Raw genomic sequence first — 20,803 nt, forward strand, 5'->3', positions numbered from 1 at the left:
CCTGTGAATACATCCCTGTACTGTTGGACAACATTTCCAAGTACTTTACCCTGCGCCCCAATGACAGCAGAATGAGTCTCATCCTTTAGATGTGCTTCTCAAGTCCGCCGTTGTGCGACTCAAAGCTGCCTCTATAATGGTCTAGTACAGCAACGCTCTCTTCTGTCATGACAATAATTTTTGTTTTATTAAATACTCAGCCTTTTAAACTACATTGTAAACTGTAAAACTATATTCTAAATAATTTTATTACCATAATGTTAATTATTGCTGCTAAAGGATAATGTCAGTGATTAACCGTATTTCTCCCAAATACATTTTACATCGATGAATGTTTTTATTAAGATATGTCAAATTTATCTGAATTAAAAGCTGACTGGAAGTAAATGATAGGATGCAAGGCAGTAATCTAATCTAATTGTTCTTATTGTACAATAAATGAAGGAAGATAGAGAGAAAACGTCATTGTTCAGTCCAAATGGAAACGGTTCTGTGGAGCAGCGCTCGTGAAGAGCAGCCCAAGATGGTTCCAAACCCATCCCAGTGCCTCAGATTGCAGACAGGGTGCAAAACTGTCTCCCAGAGTTTCCAAGAAAACGGAGCTAACAAGAAATATTTCAGAATACAGAAGAGGCCCCCGGAACATATGTAACGATGTTAAGTTCACAGATGTATTTTATTATAGACCCAGGATGCAATCCCTCAGTCCTTGTTCATGTAAAAATTTGTGCTTACTATTTACTTTAGTTTTTGTTTTTTCAAAATGCATGGAATTAATTGCATTATAGGAGCATTGCTAGAGTTCTGACATATTGCACTTGGTGAAGACTGGTATAGTTGTTAATAAAAAGCTGTTATGTATGATATATATTACATTTTCAAAATAATCCTGTTTTTTTTTTTTAGCCATCAATGACAAATGAGATATTTCTTTTGTTTTACTTTTTTGTCTTTCCTAAACAAACTCAGAAACTCTCATTCTCAGGTTGTAATTAACTTCCTTGAAAATACTCAGTGCTGTGTCAAGAAGTTTCATAGTGTCTTCTCATAAATTAGCATCATGCATCTGAATTAAAATCTGAATGTAAATTAGAAATGCTTTTATATTAATGATTGTGAGGCTAAACACATTCAGAACTGATTAAATGTTACTGTCTTAAGGGGACTGACTGAGTTGCAAGAGAAATGCGTCTTCAGACTCTAAGTTTATATGGGAAATTTTGTTTTCAGCATGGAAGCTTTCGAGCTCTGATTGCAGTGCTATAGCTGTAATTATATTAACAAAAATTATATCTCCAATTTGTTAATGCTTCGAACCTCCACTGGTAGCATAATTTCAGTTGAAGTCAGTATCTAGAAATTAATTTAAAGAGGTTTAAAAAGTGGTCTCAAGATAGCTGTGACAAAGCAGCTTGCAGGTTTTAACCTCAAAGAGAAAGTATATTTAAAAAATACAATATTTCCTTTGGCATGGCTGGTGATAGCGGTATGGGCCTTTTTTTGAATGATTAGTTTTGTGAAGTGTATAATTTAAATGTGGAATTTGTCGTCCCTGCTGTATATTACAATCGAAATGTCATAAGTAGCCTTCTCCCAGGGTTAACACGAGTCTACTAGCTTTTAGTTCAGGAATTTAATCTGAACGATCACATTTTTTGGAATAGTGTTAAGATTCTTCCTGGATAGATCACAGAAACCCCGGTAAAATTAGTTTTTGCATACTGGCGGTGTATGGCCAAGTAAAGACTAAGGCTTTAAATGGAAACAAACTCCCCATACTTACTAGGCACAGTCCCTTCCCTCCGTCGCAGCACTGGAGTCTTGGGAACCAAGTACGTTCTCGAGTTGAGCGAGCCATCCTGCCCTCCCCATTGGCGCTGTCCGGAGCACTCCATCGGCACTACTTCTTCCCTTCTCCTTCTGTCACTGAGCTAAAACTATCTTTTTCTTAGCTGAAAACTTATTAGCGTTGCCCATCTTTTCGCATATAAAGCGTGGCTGGAGCTCTGCTACACAGCTCAGCCGTGTCCTCCTAAGGGAAGTCGCGAACTGCCAATTAAAGCTTATGAAGAACATAGTCCAGTTCCTCTGGGCTAGACCTATGCATCTAGCCAGGCCTTAATAAGAGCATTTGACTGTCATCAACAACCCGGATAGCAACGAGGCCAAACATACAGTTATTTGCCCAGTCCTTTGGATTTTGCAGCCCTGCCTGAACAAGGTTTTTAGCAGCGTTTCGAGGCCACTGTCACCGGGCACATTGTCACTTCAATATTGTGCAATTCATTCTCCAACACTTACTGTCTAAGTAAATTAGTTATCATGTTTTATATACTCCAAAAGCTTTGCATTTTGAAGAACAGTCCTTCTCTTTACTCAAGTTTCTTAATATGCCTGTGTGCTTATTTCCAATGAGCAACCGCAGGAATTACGCTTATGCAATGCGATACAATGAATCATCTGATATAAACATGTTTATGCAAGTGAAATATAAAAATAATTAGGTTGCCAAGACCGCTGTATTCAACAACAACAACAAAAGGCATATTCACTAGAGATGAAAGAGTGCAAAAAACTCTTGCAAATTCTAACTGTATTTTCACGGTGTCAAACTAGTGACAGTTTCTCTCACTGGAAAACAGACTGAGCTTCTATTTACAGAAATGGGGGAAAGCACAGGAATTTGCGATACAGGACACTTATTCTAATATGCGAGAACTTCAAAAAATACCCTCGTGCTTAAATGCTTGCTGTGTCAACACAGGAACAAAGAACTAACAAAAGTTAACTTATCATAAGGCACCAGTTACAGAAATGTCTCAGCTTTGTTTTCAGCATTAGCATTTGTAGTCAGTGAGTATCCAGGACAACTGACAATCAAATGCAGCAGCAAACACATTATTCCCTTGCATATATTTAAGGAGAGAAAAAGCCATTTTAATCACATGTGCTGCAAATCCTTGGCCACCATTAAAATTGGCCATTTGATACAGTTCAACACTTCCTTTTTCAAGGAGTGTGTTTACAGTTCACTTCTTTTTATTTTAATGTTAAATTCAAAATGAAGAAATAATCCGTACATGTCAAACTAATTAAAAGCTAGAATCTTTCGTCTTAAAACTGCCATAATCTAGAACTGGCTTCCCTTTAAAGTCACCTTTCTCTTGGGAGTCTGCATAAATGCTTTCAATATACTAGTGCAAGGCCAGTTATTATTGAGGAGGGAGTGACGGAGCTTTTACTGATCATTAGGGAAAGTGACTGTGGATCGCACTCACTTAAGTATTTGTTTCACTCTGCTGCCGCAGATTATGAATTAGGAATAATAGCAGTAATCATGTTTCAGAAATTAGGATGTAGCTACAAAGCCTCTTAACTCCCACTGCACCAGTGTTGTAATCCCAACAAGTCAAACAAATTGCCTCTAACACAATAAGTAAAAAGAAAAAAAAAAGAAAAAAGGAAATCTTGAATGCTGCTGGTTTCTTAAGATTCATGGAACTCAACAACTCAAATTCTGCAGGAAGGTTTGCCTTTGGTTTTATGTTTTTAATATAACTTTTAAATGCCCTCTGTTTTTTCATTTTATTTTGTTTAACATTCCATATTAGGAAACTTGAACGCTCTGATTCTTGGTAAATATCTGCTGCTTGTTTAGAAAGCACCACAACATTCTAATGTGCATGAATGAAGGGAAATAACGGAAAAGTAAAGTAAGCACAGTATTGGAAAAAAACTATGACGAACGACATCCACTAAGGATGAAATAGCTTTTACTAAAAAACATCTAAGTTGTCTGGATTTACATGGGCAAAGAAAAAACTCTGTGTTTTGCCAGAACCTCCGATTTGGCTGTTCTTTTCACAAAAAGAAGAGACAAGAAACTGAGTAAAATGCAAGCCGCTGAGAAGAGATCTCTTCTTTTGGCCTCCTATGGCACTGCTGGGTTGGGCAAATAGCTGTGCAAGCTGCTGGCAACTTGGAAAATCTTTGTCCCCTGGTAAAGAACAGTTCAGAAACAGAAAGACATTCATTTGCAGTGTCAGAGATCATGGGAAGTTTGTCATTTTGACAGAGCTTCCCTTCATAAACCACTTTCAGAATGGCTTGGCAACACCAGCGAAATGTTTTTCAAGCGAGCAGAAAGAGCAAATGAATGTTCAGATTAGAGCATTTTTAATAATGCTTTCAATCGTTCGTCCTCAGTATACTAAAAACCACAATCTAGAAGGGGTACATAACGCGTAGGAAATTCCTCCTGCCCTCTTCATATCTGTGGACCAATGTGAAAAGTACTTCAGTGTCAAAAATTTGAGTCTCATTTTGAGATGGCTCGTAGTTAGAAAGTGGTAACTTAGAAAACTTTTAAAATGCATATGTCTGATGCTGTAATTTTGTACCATTTCATTTTCTCTGTATAAGTAAAGATCCGGAATAGGATTTCTATGAAAGCTGTAATTCACTCTGGTTTGTTTGCTTGTAGAAGTACCCAAAAAAAGGAAAAGTACCCAAAAAAAGTGACTTTTCCAGCACTAGTAGGTAATGCTGCACTGCAAAAGTTTCTGCAAGCAATATCCACTCCTGCAGTGTTTGAGAACTCCACTCTAAAATTACAAATTGGGATACTGGAGTTGGAAAAATTGTCTTAATTTTCCTTTATAAAGTTTTTTCTGCACCATAAATGCACATGCACTCAACAGACTTTAATCATTTGTGATGTTCTGGGTAATTCTAGTAAGTCATTTAGTCATGTTTTCAATGAGTTTAGGAGGGAATATAATGGCAACAAATACAGAATAATGATCTACTTGCTATGCAGTAAATGTGTGTCACACCGGTTATAGGATGCCTTGAGTAATTTCACCACTTGAAGGTCTGCATTGAACAATGCAAATGATTGACTTAATCCATAAAGGTGATTAAAGACTGAAGCAGTTCCCAGCAGAGCCGCTCGTTCCTGAGGGTTCTGTGGCCTGGGCGGCACGGGGAGCAGTGCAGGGACTGCCCCGCTCAGCACCCCGCCATTCAGCTCCAAAGCAGCGCTTGTGCTTCTGTGCTGCAAACAGCAGCGGTGCCAGAGCTGGTTCATAGCAAACAGGGGGTACGGATGTTTGGGGTCGTCGTAAGCCAAGATCCTAAGGTACTCTCAAATATATCTTTTTTTTTTCCCTTCCTTGGTGCAGTAACTATGTGCCTCTGAGTTGCATGTCAATGCAAACGTTTATAGAAGCAAGGCCTCAATCTGAATTCAAACCCAAGAAACAATGAGCTTAAAGACCTGCTGAGTTATGTCGTATATTGTAGCATACGAAGTTTTAAGCGAGATATCTCAGTGTGATGATAATGAAAATGTAGATCCAATCAATGCAGTAAGAATCTCTTTACTTTCAAGCTCCTTCATTAACTGGGATTCTGAAGAAATGTTCCAAATATGAGAGAAAATATGGATTGTAACCAAACTTCATTACCACTTAGCATCTTTCTTCTTGAAAACGTGGTCACGGGAAGGATCAGAGATCAGCAAAGAGCTAATTCACAGAGCAAAGAGAGATATAGCGCATATTTCCGTCCTCCCTAAACCTTCAGAAATTCACCGCCTCAGCTCCAGGGGACTGGAGCACCTTGGATTGAGAGAGAAGCATAAGTTCCCTGGCAGAAGGGGGATGTTTTTCTGCAATTCGGGATGTCATGCTGCAGTGTGTGGGTATATATAATAGTTGCCTCTCTGCAGCACAGAACTGCACAGGCCCAGGTGGCAGCACTTTGCTGGAGAGCAGTGCAGACAGAGTAGGTGTCACACTTCACTGCATGTGGTGTCTTTATTAGAGGTTACAGCTTTAATTCTCTCCTATTAATCAGTAACCATGCGCGTAAGAAATCAGAGTTAGCCTCTGTCACAAACCAGTATCAGGACTGCGTGCAGCGTAGGAATCTGCTCTTTCCCCCATTGTTTTTCCACTCTTCCCTCAAAAGCAGTAAAATCTCACAATAACCACATAGTGCAGTCCAAATAAAACTAACTCTTTGTCCAAATATAAGCAAATTTTCTGCTTTTTGTAGTTACAGAAAGATAAAGAAGACTAGTGCATATACCTGAAATGTTACAAAATTCAAATACCAATGCATTAAAAATATAGTCGCAGCAAAATGCACATCTACATTGATCTACAGCACAGAATTCAGCCATCCACTGCCTACCAATCTTCCTGAATCAGACTCTTTTCTTTTATAAATATACAGATCTTGACGTGTAAATAAATTATCTATCGTTTGTATGCATGTGTATATATATCTGTATATATGTACACATATATTAAAGATATGGATGAACAGAAAATACAGAAATATACATCCAAATTAAAATTGCAGTGGAACTTTCCATCACAAAAGTAATATGTATCTAAGCATGAGAAAGATCTGTACTGTGTTCTAATACAAGACTGAGAAATAAGAAGCCTAGGACATCAGAACCACTTGAAATGCCACCATATTTCCTCTAAAGCTCCAAGGTGCACTTTTTCCTTGCCTTCAATGACATAAACACGTAATAGCAGATACATAACCAAAATATTATTTAAAACTTAAAATAATAATCTTCCTCTTGCTTTTCCCTTAGAGAGAAAAACTGAGAAAGTGAAAACCGCATACAACTTGATGCTCTCCAGGAGTGGAGATTATTTAACAGCGTAATGAGACCGCTTTCTTACTGAATGTTACAGCCCTATGAAACACCTTGTTAAATCTTGCTGTAAGCTTAGCCATTTGTATTTTGGTATAACAAAACACAGAATCGGGCATAGCTTGATGAGCTGAGCAAAAACACCAGGTAGAAGGAGACAACGATACAAAACCAATATCAGTCAACCAAGACAACTCATTAAAAATACATATAATAACTAATTTTTTCTATTCAAAATGGCTTTCTCTTAGTGTTGCACTATTTGCACTAGGAAATCCTAAATATTTCTAATTCCGAAATAAAGAATAGTTCTAATTTGCAAGAACCCATGTACTGTCAATCCTCATTTGACATCCAGCAGTATTTGTCTCATAACGCTCGTTTTAGTGCCAGAATTCCAGATATTGAGAAAGTTATAATGCAACTTACGTAAATTATTTGGAGGAGGTCTCGTCTCCATGTTTTCATAATGTTGCACGTGTACTACGATGTTCAGATCTCTTTCCATGTGATCTGTTGTACAAGGACCTTGAGGTCGCATAACATCAGCAAGAGCCCTGGAAACCAAACGAAATCAGCGTGAACCTGTTGCGAAATCCTTAAGGCATTACCAATATATTTCCATTTTGTTTCAGTTTGAGATGCAGTCCGTCGTAATGTCTGCTGGAGAAGCCAGCTCCATCCACAGCAAAATTACAGAATCAGATTCATTGCGAGACTTCGCGCCTCGGGCTCTTTTTAGGTTGTCTTAGACAGCGTGCTAGCAGGAATACACAGAAAGACATGGAGTTCTTTAGCTGCCTTGGCTTTGTAGGAACATAATTGAAGCTTGTTGAGGCTTGTCGAGCTCTGCCATTGCATGTGCTCAGTCACATTGCCATCTTGGTTAAGCTGAGCACCTCAGCACCCAGCCCCTGGCTACAGCTATTACCAACTAGTTATCTTCACATCTGCATTACCAGCAGGGCCTGTCCAAGTAAATTCTCACACTTGCATTTGCGCAGAGCACCACACAATGCAGTGTCTTGGCCATTTTCATTCAAAAATGTCACCAAAGTTGAAAGGTCACCTGATTTTCATGTAGAAATCCAGTAGGCATAGCACTCTCCATGATCAGGGATTTAAGCTTTTCTCATCCAGAAGGGGAGATGAAAAATGTCTTTTCTAACATCTACGAGTGTCCTAGTCCTTAAGATGGAGCGAAGCTTGCACAGGAACACTCCTTGTTGCTTTGAAGCCAGTTCAGAGCCAGGATGAAAGCTTTATGCTGGCAAAGAGGGACCAAGCAAAAGGACTCCTAACAGTTAGGCCAGGCCAAACCTGCTTCTGGTTGCAGATTATTTCTGCAGAGCTGCAGGCAGTAACTATCTGAGACAGAGACAGATTCATCCCACTCTGGTGTATTTTCTAAGGACTAGCTTCACTGCCGAGCGTCCTGCTGAGCCTAAGTCCGTTCTTAGGCATACAGAGTAGTGCACACACCTGGATCAGCCCCGTGGATCCCAAGGTAGAGACTAAGTTCTAAGCTCTGGAACTCTCAGCATGGCAACACGGAACTCTGTGTGTGACTGTGGGCTGTGGAGTTTCACCGCTGACTCCTGCAGGTGCAGGATGAGCCCGCGGGTCCGTGCCGGGGAGCTGCCTACTGAGCTGCTGTGCCACACAAAATAACTGGCCCACCTGCAGAAGCAGTTGCCTTGGGCAAAGGAAAGCTATGGTGTGTGTTACCCGGGTCTCTTCTGTTCAGGTCAGTGCATCACTGGCCATTATTTGCCTCCTTTTTGCTTTACTAGTTCTAATTTTTAGAGCCCTTGAGCTATTTCTTTAAAGGGAATGGATGCATTTTCTGGGCACTGTGCCCAGTTTAGTTTAATTTTCTGCAAAATTATATACAGTGCCCCAGATATTTCATCAAGGAAGACTAGTTTATAAACTAATAAATAAATAAAAATAAGCGCATTCACTGGTGAAAGCCATGGCAAGTGCTGTCTAGCTCCTCCACTGTACTTCTGTGACATGCTGATTTCTTGATCAAGAAGCCCTGTACTTTTGAATATTAAAAAGTAGCTTCATTTAAGTTACAGACAGAAAGGAGTTGGGAGCTGGATCTCGCATTCAGATTGCAGGAACATTGCTTTGGTACACAGCTGAATGATACTGATGTTTCATTGTGTTTATGGCTGGCCTTATGTTATTAAAATATTACTTACAGCTGTGATCAACATGTTACAGAATACTCTGTTGATACTGTAAAAGGTCAGAAGACAGTAACTGAATGATTAATGGTATCAGAGCAGTGCTCCCATTTGAAGCAGTGCTTATACAGCAGAAATAGCAGAGCTGGCCTACATAGCAGAATAATAAAAATTCAAGAGAAGAGATCTCACAAAGGTATGTAGAAAATGATGCAAAAGGAAAGCATTCTGTTGCGAAACATAGTTTAAAATAAGTGGGGACCAAAACCATTAATATCTAGTCAATTATGCAAATATGTCTCTATACAAAGGAAATTATTGACACCGATATTAATTCTAATTCCAGAGGCAGGTGGACACATTTCTGGGAAGGGAAGAAAAGCAAATGAAAGCTCCTAACTTCAATGGGGGAGTTAAAACTGCGACACCTCGTAGTACGCGGATTAGTATTTCCCAACTTTGTGAGAGCAGGTTTTCACAAATGCTTTCCTCATTGCCCTTAATCTGATGGTAAATATTGGTCACTGTGGACTTTAAATAACACCCCGTATGATAGCAGATTAACTACTGCCTGTCTGTGAAAATGCCAACTAAGTTTTCTTACCATTTAAGGGTGGCTTTTTTCAAAGGGGTTTTAAGGAATTAGCTGTCCAATTCCCACCATATTAAGAAAAAAGGAGCTATTCACCATCGAGTTCTATTTTTAACAACACAGCACCTGTTTATCCTGCATTAGCCAACGTTGTACAATCTTCTCAGGGCAGAATAGCTCATGTAACACAAAGCTGGTCATTATCTTCTACTGATGTCTGGGAGAGTTATAAACGTGTAGCAGCTCGTGTCACTGAAGTACAAAGGAAATGCTGTACCTGCATTTTGTTCTTTTAGGGATTTGCCATATAATGAAACGGATAAAGGGACGTTTGTGCCCAGTACGTGACAAAATCCTTGAATAGACATTTACTTCAAAAAATTCTACATAGGCCACCAAGCTGTGATAATGCCTTCATGCGTTTATCTCATGTGAATATCATCATTTAGATCTTGTTCATTATCTGTAGAAATTGTTGGAGTGGGTCCCATTGAAAAATTATATGTATGTAGAGGGTCTTTATCTACACCTTTGCTATCTTGAATGATTTTTTTTTTAGGAAATGCAAAGTACAAGATCACCTTCTAATCAAGTAGCAATATCATTAGGTTTTGTGTATTGATATAGACTGCAGCATTACAAAAATGAATAAATGTTACCTACATGGGAGTTCATGGCCCAGAACTACCCAAGTATCACCAAACTTCAGCATTTCTCTTGCCATAAGATTTTTCTCTTTGGATGTGTAATACTATTTTGGGGTGTTATACACCATGTGGAGCCAAGCATTTCCCTTATGAGTACAAGCTTGAAGAAGCTGAAACACAGGTTATTTCATGAAAGGTCACTTGTCATATTTTGCCTCCAAAACCAGGTCAAAACCAATAAGTGAAATAATTCCACGCACAGGATCCAGGATTTTGGCAAGTGAGACTGTTTTTGGCCGCAGGTACATGCCTTTTGAATGGTCAATAAAAGACTTAACTCGTGAGCTCAGCACATTGTGAAGGAAGAAAGAAGAGCTCTGATGGTTCAGGACATTTAGGGGCTGCTAACATACAGTCAGAAGCGCTGCTTTGAAAAACCAGGAGCTACAGCGTTCCAGCATGACCATAAATATTGTCCTTTCAGGTCTTGGTTTGTTTGCACATTCTCCACGAGGATTAGGGAAGAAGGCAAAGGTGTGGTTTTATTTACAGAAAAATCTCCTGCATGAAACAGAAGTAAAGCTTTTCCCTTTCCACTCATTTTAAAGAGAAGGTTCTCCAGTTTGATGGGGCCTGGGAGTCCTACTGATATCGATACAAGCAGCAAGAACGTGCTGCTCTCAACAGAGCTTCCAGGGCTGCTCCAGGAGGCGGATCAGCTCTGTCTGTCGCCTTTTAATGCAATCCTGCCACGGTCGCTCCCTAGGCCATACTAGATCCCATCTACCATCTTATTCCTTTATTCTCTTGGAAAGCAGGATGGTAAAGGAAGAGTTACTCAGTTTGGTTACGACCATTACTGCTTAGTTCTTGGACACTGTAGCTGAAGGGAGTATTTATCTCCTTTTAATGTCAAGTAATGCATTTAAAAACTAGGAGAATGATATAAACAAAACATCATCATATGATGTCTAAAGCCAAATGTGCCATGTAGAGTTAATACTGTACTCGCCTCTCCATTTTCATCTTCCAGATTTACAGTTCCATGCCAACAGTAAGAGTGTTCCACTGAAAAGCACTGATCGAACCAGAAAGAAAATGTCAACAGTGCCACACGTGGCCTTTTTTCTCCAAACAAAAGGAAGTAACAAGCTCTCTAAAAAAGGCAAATTCTGATTTTTTTTTTTCCTAAAAGGACTTGTCCAATAGAGATCTTTTTTTCCTACGGATTGTTTTCATTAAATAAATGCATTTCCCCAATGCATTTTCATTGTCAAATATTTCACGAAAATTCAGTGAAATTAATGGAGTGTTCTTGGTTTGTTTTGGTATAGGAGTAAACAAAATGTAATGAAAGACAAGTGTATAGAAACTACACTGGCCAAGCCTGTGAAGTTTCCTTTATTAACACTGTACACACACCAGTGTCTTATTTCAACAGCAGATCCACTGACTGCAAGATGAAATAATGCAAGGAATTAATAAGTGTGGCACAGTTTTGCTTCCTATTTATAAGTCAACGTTCTTATTCCCATGTGTCAGGTCTCTGATCATATTTTTAGTAAATCAGCAGTGGAAATATATAATTTACACCAGTTGTATTCTGTTCACTTTTTTCAAAAATCAGCCCTCATAAAAAACAAAGATTCGGTTTACATTATGCATTGTCTCTTTTGATAAGCAGGACCATCCCTTCCATAGGGGAGTTTGTTCAGAGGAACGAAGAAGATTCAAGGGTTTCACGTGGCCATTGGTGAGGGAAGGGAAGGGAAGGGAAAGGAGACGATCTGAGCTAAGAGATGACTGATCAGCCTCTCTGTGTTTCTTGCTGCCAGCAAAAATGGAGTAACGCTTAGTACTTTTGGTTTGGCCCACCGAACACTCTCAGGACTCTGTACTTTTGCTGATTAATAAGGTTCGTTCAGAAAAAAAACCCATAAGAAGTGTTCTTTTTTTCATATTATAGTGATAAGTGTTATAAAAGAAGGTGAACGTGAATATAGGCTACATATTATTTTGATTGTTGGTACTATTAACTGTTTAAACAGATAAATTATTTCTTAAGCATTGTAACCTTTTTTCCAGAACATAAGTAGTATAAAATTACCTAGGATGGAATATTTTAGCTAAACACACATTCGAGGACAAAGATGTTACTTCAATTCTTCACTCGATTAACAGATTTTTAGATTGCCAAAGGGATTTACAAATCTAATTAATTTTCAAATTAACTGTAAGCCCACCCCACAGCTGTAAAAGGAGTGTGAGAACTTTAAAAAAAAAAAAAAAGGCAGCTCCAGAGCTGCTTTTTCAGAACATGACTAGCTATTATGTGTACTGAGTGGGTGACTGTTGTTCCATGTGACCATGACTTTTCAAGTTTCTATATAATACTGACTTGAACATTTTCATGGTGAGAAAAGTGCAAGATCTCAGACACTGTTAAGTAATCAGAGTACCCGACGACCTTTTCTAAGAACCACTTCAGAAACCTAATCTTTATGCATACAGGACTGAAGGATTTCAGAATGATTTTCCAATACCCTATAATTCTATTTCCATTAACTAAGACAGAATATTTCATACCTGTATTTTAGATAGCAAATATTTGTACCCATAGAAATAGGACCTATTAAAGCCATGTACAAGCAGAGATGGCTACAACTTCACTCTGTCCTGTTTTTTGTAATCGTTGTGAGCCCTGCCTTTTTGCCTGCATGAAGACATTACAGAAAGAGTCTGAAGCAAGGGAGAGCTTTTTCCAAACAAGCTCTGTAGTTTAAGAGTAAGATTTAAAAAATAAATTGGGCCACATATATTCTTTTTCTCAATTTAGTAGTTGAGAATATTCGAAATGTCGAAATGATGATTAAATCTTGCGTGATAAAAACCTTCTTTGCAGAAGTATCACTGACATACAGCGTTAAGTTGACTAAAATTTCTGCAATGTGCTACGTTCCTCGGTTGTAAAAGCATATCCATATCAGCCAGTTTATAAATAGCAGATAATTGCTAGTGAACTGGGAATGCATTTGCAGGAGTATTTTTGTGGCTTTCTCTGTTCATTTCAGGATAAGCAGTTAATCAAAAAGTCATGCAGAAACTTCAGTAAAAAATAAGGCTCCAGGTGTTGAGTTGATCTCTTGGACTGTCTTTCAAAGGATGACTCTTCATCTAAGCTTTAGAGATTGTGAACCGCACCATTACCAGTCAGGACAAAAGGAAGCTTTCTGCCACGCTGCACATCCAGTGGAAGGTTTCCTTTTAACTGCAGTATCATCACTAAAGTTGCCCAACATGCTGGAATCTATTTAGACTCTTTAATGGAGCTGTTTGCCTTTTTTAATGCCTGTCCCCCCATCCGCTTTACTTTCATATGCCTGGGATTAGCATAAAGGATCAGACAGACTGCAAACTTGACAAATGTGTTATGTCTTGATTTTGAACTGCTGTGACACTCTGGGTTTGGAAGATGTTGTCAAAGCCGTCGGGCTCTGTCCTGAGTTGCCCACCTGCCTCTCCACCACTAGGCAGCCCGTATCTGGAGTAGATGGTACACAGCATGCCTGACTCTAGGTGGGGGAGGTTCTCTTTGATGTAACTCAGCTATTACACTGTGGATACCGAGTATAACGCACACATATATGGATGAGACAAGACTTTCATATGCCATTTTTTACCTCTCAACAGCAACTAAAAAAATCTTAAGAAATTCTACAGTAGCTTTTCCATTTGTGTCTCCCTCTCCCCTTCCACCTTGGCTCATTTTCACAGCTTAGAAATTTTACAAATAGCTCACACACTCGCAAGGATTGAGGGAGTAGGGAAGGTCCTGCCAAAACCGTTTTGCAGCTGGAGAGGGAGGGTGAGATGACATTTGTTTACATCCTTCTGTTGAGAACTAAAAACCTTTTCCAAGCTTTGAAACAGTTGGAAGAAGGAACCCATCGAGCTTTCTATAATTCAGTGTTGCTGTTTTCAGGATTGTTTTCCTGTTCATGCACAGTATATCCAGGGATACTTGCTGGATCTTGTTGGGGAGAGGGTCAGACACTGCAAGGTAAAAATGGACCGCTGTCTGGGCAGACTCCACAATTATTTCTAGTCTTCCTCAATAGGCTTGTACTTTGATAACCTGGGCTTGGGGAACCACAGGAGCTCTGCTCTCCCAAGTTGGTCCCTCGGCCGCCTTGCAGGGCAATGCAGCCTGCCTAGCAGGAGTTGTTTGTTTAGCAGGAACACACAGGCTCGTCTCTCATCTTTAGGGGTAGGGAGGGGAAGTAGGGGGGGGGAAGGGAGGCCCTGCTGCCTGGCACTCAGCCTTACCTGGACATGTGCTCCCGCTGGGGTCTGTGTGCCTTCTCCAGCCCTAGTTTGGTGAAGATCCCCACCAGCACCATGACTGCCACAACCCCACAGATGATGTAGACAATGAGGTTGGTTTTATCCCTGGTAGGGTCGTGCAGAGGGTCATCTATGCGGGAAGGAGGCTTCCCAGTGTTCATCCACAAGGGCGTCTCATAGTTTGTGCAGGTGCTTTGATCCAGTCTTGTCTTCTTGAACTTGCAGCAAAACCTGAAGCCACAAGTGCCGCAGCAGAAGATGAACTCCCCCGAGCTGCAGTTAAAGGGGGGGTCCCACTGCCCCATCACGTCAAAGTAGCCCCTGCAGAAGTCTGGGGTGGGAGGTGGCTCGGAGGGGTCTAACTGTTCCCCAAGGCTGGAGTGGTTTCCTCCTGAGAGCACCACGAAGCTCCCCAGCTGCTGGCCAGCTTTCTCCTGAGCCCGACACACCAGCGTGAGAAGGTCCGCCACCAAGTAGCCGAAGAGCAGCCGAATAAAGCCTTCCATTCTGCCTCCCGGCCCCGGCTCAGCGATGCCGCCGCCGCCGCCGCTCGAGCTGCTGGATGCTGCGCTGCGCCAGGAGCTGCACATAAAGGGGCTCCGTCAGGGGCCGGGCGGCCGCGCTCCCTTCAGCACCACGGACAGCGCCGCGCGGCCGGGCCGGGGCCGCCCCCGGGCAGCGTCCGCAGCTCGTGCCGCCCCGCCCCGAGCAGCGCGCGGCACTTGTGGAGCGGGGCGCGCGGAGGGAGGGGGCGCGCGGAGGGCGGGGGACGAGGGGCGGAGGCGGCGGCGCGAGCGCGGGCGCCGCGGGGACGGGGCTGCGAGAGGGGCGCGGAGGGGCCACGAGGCGGGAGGGCTGAGGCGAGGGCGCCGCAGGGGCGGGAAGCGGGAGAGCGGGCGAGCGAGCGGCCTCCCCGCGCCGCCTGGTGCCGGCGTGCGGGCGCCGGGGCGCCCACCTTCCGCTCCCCGGCGGAGCCCGGCGCGGTCTCTCGCACAACTCCCTCAGCCAGCCACGGCGCCCGCCGAGCTCCGCCCGGCCCGCGGGAGGCGGCGGCTGCCAGGGCAGAGCGCGGGAGGCTGGACGGGCTCGCCGCGGCATCCGGGCTCGGCGGGCAGCGTGCGGGTGAGGGCGAGGCTGCCGGACGGCCCGGCCGGTCCGCTCGGGCGCTGGGGGACGCGGCGCGCCACAGACCCGGCGCTCCCCGTCGGCCTCTCCCCCGCCCCCCGAGCGCCCCTCTCGGAAGCCCCCCCCCCCCCCGCGGCCTCCCCCTTCCGAGCAGCCCCTCTGCGGGGGCTCTTTCCCCCTCCCGTCAGCCCCGCCGGCCCCCACCTCGCCCCCCTCAGCCTGCCGCGGGCCCCGCTCCCCGCCGTCCCTTACATAAGACACTTCCCGCCCAGGCGGGCGCTCCCCACAGGTGCGTCCCCAAAAGCGCGGGAGCGTCCCCTCCCGCTCGGGGGGGGGGGGGGTGTGCCGGCCCGGGCGCCCGGCCAGGGCGGGGGAGACGAGGCGGGGGCGGCCTTGCCCCCGCGGGCTCGGGCCGAGGTGGGCGGCTCGGGGGAGAAACGCAGGGCGCCGCTCTGCCCATAAGTGCAGCGCTCCCGGCGGCTGCTCCCCCTCCGGAGACGCGCTTACCTGTGAGGCGAAGGCGGGTCCGCCCGGCGGGGCGGTGTCCATGGGGCCGCGCGGCCGCTAAGCCACGGGCGGGCGCGGGCGCTGCCCTCGGCCCGGCGCGCTGCGCACGGGTGCGGGGTCAGTGGCGCTGCGCGCTCCGGAGCGGGGCTGTGTTCGTGCCCGCCGCACATGAGCTGCCCCTTCGCATCGTTTGTTCAAAACCCTTGTTAGAGTGTCAGTCAGGCTGGCTTCAGAGGACGCGGTGAGGCTGCGGGTTGTTTGCGAGATACGGAATTAAAATAACTTCCCCCAAACAGAGAACTGACTCTGCAAAAGACTTTTTAGTAATTCGCTCCCCATCCCTGTCATTTAACTCTCTCCCCTCCGTCTTTTGCTTTGCCAGCAACCTGTGCAAGTAGCGATGGTATTATCCTGAATACTATGCTGCCACCAAATGTAGGAAACGAGCCCGTTATGGCGTGTTTTAACCGCGGGTTGGTGCTTAGAGCAGCCTCCAGCTTCCCCGGGGTCACGGCCGCGGGGCTCCCGCCGTGCCCGGGCCGCGGGGCCGGTGCGCGGTCCGGCCGCTGCCCCGCTCCCTGCCCGTCCCGTCCCGCCCGGGCTGTGCTGCTGCCGCACTTCAGGAACTTCGGCCAGTTGCATGCGGAGCCGTCAAGCGGAAAATGCACAGAAAGGTGAGGCAGAGGTCAAAGCGGACGTCTGGAATCGGATAGTGCTGCAGTTGGCTAATTGCGATCCTTTGCCTTCTCTTAAAAATAGACTCCAAGTACAGTGATGATTCCACTGAACAGCCTGACAGTAAGCCTTGCGTCTTTGTCCTGGAGGGAGGTGAGAAAAACCCTTTATTTCTCAGCGGAGAAAAACAATCAGTCCCAGCCAAACCCAGCCTTTTTTGGTTTTAATATTTAATACTTAAAACTTCCACCTCATCAACATCCCCTTTCAAGTCTCCTCTGAAATCATATCATTCCTCCCTTGTGTATACTTCTCTATCCTATTATTTATTATTTAACACTTTGTGATGCAGTCTGTGCTGAAAACTCTGCATAAAATGAATCTGTTCCATACTTATTGCATCTAGAGACATTTAAGGTCCAGTCCTGTCAGACCTGTAAGATTATGCAAGTTTCCCTGTTGATCTGACTGCTAAAAAGCTGCTTAAATATTTTGCGTGATTAGTGCTATACCTGTGCAGAAATAATAAGATCAAAAACGTATTTGTTTTATGGGCTATTAATCCTAAGTATGGTACAAGTTTCTTGTTTCACTGAGTTCCTGGGGTCTTCCTTAAGAATTCCCCTATAGCAAAAAAAAGCCCAAAGGATTTAGGGTAGAATTTGTGGGATTCAGGTCCATGTGATCAGAATCTGACCCTGAGTGGCATGTGCTTGGATTGAGAGCCCAGACCTGGGGAAAACAGGAGGGTGATTAAAGCTCTTTGGAAAAAAAATGTTTCCTATGGCACCATAAGACTTTGGATCAGACCCATAGAACCCAGAACCCATAAATCATGTTACCCTAATTAATCATAATTTACTACTCCAGTTGTTATGCTTTCTGTGCCTGTTAGTCGTATTAGCAGAGAAGTTATTTTAGCCGTACCATGTCTTAGAATTCTAATAATGACCTAGAATTGTTTTAGACCAGGGCAGAAACCCTTTTTACTAGACCCGTAGCAGTGTGTTTTAATGGTTTCATGGCATGTAGTTGTAAGGACACCTGCATGATCAAAATATAAAACCTCTAAGTATAATAATGGAAACAGGAAAACTAGTTGAGAGGAATGGGTATCACACATAGTACTGATCCACATCTGGGGTCATTATGTGGTTTTTTTATAAAGCTTTTCTCAATGAAGTCAGTCAATAAACTTGTAATTTATTTCAGTTGTCTTTATCAAGTGAGAAACATGGAAGATTTCCAAGTTTAGCGCCATCACCTTCCACTTTCAAGACTTCTCTTTTTGACTTTGCTCTAAGGTAAGTAGTGACTTTTCTACAGTTTTATCCCATAAGGAATGTGTTTTGCCTCTGAAACCTTTGAGAAGATGATGTTTCAACTAGAACCTATAGAGTTGTCTTTACTCAAGCACATATTCATTTAGTTAAGCAAAATAATTAATTTTAGGCACAGACCTTATACAAAATTAAGTATTCCCATTATATTTTCCTCTAATTTCTTTCACTTGTTTTCATTGAGACTTTCACACATGGATCAATGGCAATGCTTGTTGTTCAACTCGAAGCTGGCAAAGAGGCTTTTTTTCTGCTAAATCCTGTAGCAGAATGGAGGAGTCTGCCTCAGTTGATGAGGACTGGGTTAGGGAGCAATTAAGCAATCTGGACATCCATAAATCCATGGGTCCAGATGGGATGCACCCGCGGGTGCTGAGGGAGCTGGCTGAAGTCATTGCTGGACCGCTCTCCATCATCTTTGCCAAGTCTTGGGAAACGGGAGAGGTGCCTGAGGACTGGAGGAAAGCAAATGTCACTCCGGTCTTCAAAAAGGGCAAGAAGGAGGACCCGGGCAACTATAGACCGGTCAGCCTCACCTCCATCCCTGGGAAAGTGATGGAACACCTTATCCTTGGTGCCATCTTAAGACATATCAAGGATAAGAGGGTCATCAGGGACAGTCAACATGGCTTCACCAAGGGGAAGTCGTGTTTGACCAACCTCATAGCCTTTTATGAAGACGTAACAAGGTGGATTGACGATGGCAGAGCAGTGGATGTGGTCTACCTTGACTTCAGCAAAGCATTTGACACCGTCTCCCACAGCATCCTCACGGCAAAACTGAGGAAGTGTGGACTGGATGATCGGGTAGTGAGGTGGACTGCAAACTGGCTGAAGGAGAGAAGCCAGAGAGTTGTGATCAATGGGGCGGAGTCTGGTTGGAGGCCTGTATCTAGTGGAGTGCCTCAAGGGTCAGTTCTGGGACCAATACTGTTCAATATATTCATCAATGACTTGGATGAGGGAATTGAGTGTACTATCAGCAAGTTTGCTGATGACACCAAGCTGGGAGGAGTGGCTGACACGCCAGAAGGCTGTGCTGCCATCCAGCGAGATCTGGACAGGCTAGAGAGTTGGGCAGGGAAAAATTTAATGAAATATAACAAGGGGAAATGTAGAGTCTTGCATCTGGGCAGGAACAACCCCAGGTTCCAGTACAGGTTGGGGAATGACCTATTAGAGAGCAGTGTAGGGGAAAGAGACCTGGGGGTCCTGGTGGACAGCAGGATGACCATGAGCCAGCACTGTGCCCTTGTGGCCAAGAAGGCCAATGGCATCCTGGGGTGTATTAGAAGGGGGGTGGTTAGTAGGTCCAGAGAGGTTCTCCTTCCCCTCTACTCTGCCCTGGTGAGACCTCATCTGGAATATTGTGTCCAGTTCTGGGCCCCTCAGTTCAAGAAGGACAGGGAACTGCTGGAGAGAGTCCAGCGCAGGGCCACAAAGATGATTAAGGGAGTGGAGCATCTCCCTTATGAGGAAAGGCTGAGGGAGCTGGGTCTCTTTAGCTTGCAGAAGAGGAGACTGAGGGGTGACCTCATTAATGTTTATAAATATATAAAGGGTGGGTGTCACGAGGATGGAGCTAGGCTCTTCTCAGTGACAACCAACAGTAAGACAAGGGGTAATGGGTTCAAGCTGGAACACAAGAGGTTCCACTTAAATGTGAGAAGAAACTTCTTCTCAGTGAGGGTGACAGAGCACTGGAACAGGCTGCCCAGGGGGGTTGTGGATTCTCCTTCTCTGGAGACATTCAAAACTTGCCTGGACGCCTTCCTGTGTAACCTCACCTAAGTTTTCCTGCTCTGGCAGGGGGATTGGACTAGATGATCTTTTGAGGTCCCTTCCAATCCCTAACATTCTGTGATTCTGTGATTCTGTGATCCATGTGTAGCCATGTCTCAGTGGAAGTTATATAAATGCATACACACTCATATTCTATATATATGTGTGTGCATTATACATGTTCAGTTATGTGTTTAGCTGTATAAACTCTTAGAACTGATTCTTGCAAGGTTTTTAAGATAAATACGAGAGTTTGAAAAAGAGTGAAATTAGGAGTCAACGTTAATGAATTAACCTGAATGTCGAGATGGCGATAAATCTGAAGAATATAGAACAATTAGAACATATAGAGCAATTGCAGTTATCATTTTCCAAATTCTATATTTCATTTTTGTTCATAATAAAAATGTTGATGCAACCTCAGAGTATTTCCCAGGGACTGATTACCTGCTAGAGAGAATAGTCCTTTGCTCAGCACTGAGTCAATGGAGCTTTCTAGCCAATCATTAATTCCCCAGAAATGCCATATAGCTCAATCATTATTATTAACAGACACTCCAGAGCTGTGAAAATCTGTCAAAAAAACCAGCTAGGCAGGCCTGATCTCAGGCAGTATTGATGGGAAAGGTATTTTGTGATAAGAAATGTAATGTGGAAACTGAAGTGAAGCAGTCAATATCTGTTTCCTTGATAGTGATTTCATACTGTAATGGGGTGTTTGGATGTAGAGATACAAAATGACTGCAGCTGGAAAGCGGAAGAGGTGATGATTCTACTATAGCAGGCCAACTGGCAGCCTGTTCCCAATGGGTTCTAGACGTTTCTTTTAGTTACACAGCTAACACTTCATAAGCCTTTGTTCTTTTACCCAATAACTGCAGTCATTAGTATCATATTAGTGCAGCCACGTGTGAAAT

At 43.6% G+C, this 20,803-nt stretch overlaps 1 protein-coding gene across 1 annotated transcript in view; it reads right to left on the reverse strand.

Moving 5' to 3' along the window:
• The window catches only part of SHISA9 (shisa family member 9), a 180,665-nt gene extending 165,599 nt beyond the window's left edge, over positions 1–15,066 (reverse strand). The window contains exons 1-2 of the mRNA XM_065645067.1: positions 14,440–15,066; positions 7,109–7,236 (exon numbers count right to left, since the gene is read on the reverse strand). Of these exons, the coding sequence (XP_065501139.1) occupies positions 7,109–7,236; positions 14,440–15,047 (736 nt within the window). The 5' untranslated portion in view covers positions 15,048–15,066. The remainder of the gene's footprint in view (positions 1–7,108; positions 7,237–14,439) is intronic.
• Between the last annotated feature and the right edge of the window lie 5,737 nt (positions 15,067–20,803).

The sequence above is a fragment of the Caloenas nicobarica genome, chromosome 14 (genome assembly GCF_036013445.1).
Source record: "Caloenas nicobarica isolate bCalNic1 chromosome 14, bCalNic1.hap1, whole genome shotgun sequence".
Lineage (NCBI taxonomy): Eukaryota > Metazoa > Chordata > Aves > Columbiformes > Columbidae > Caloenas > Caloenas nicobarica.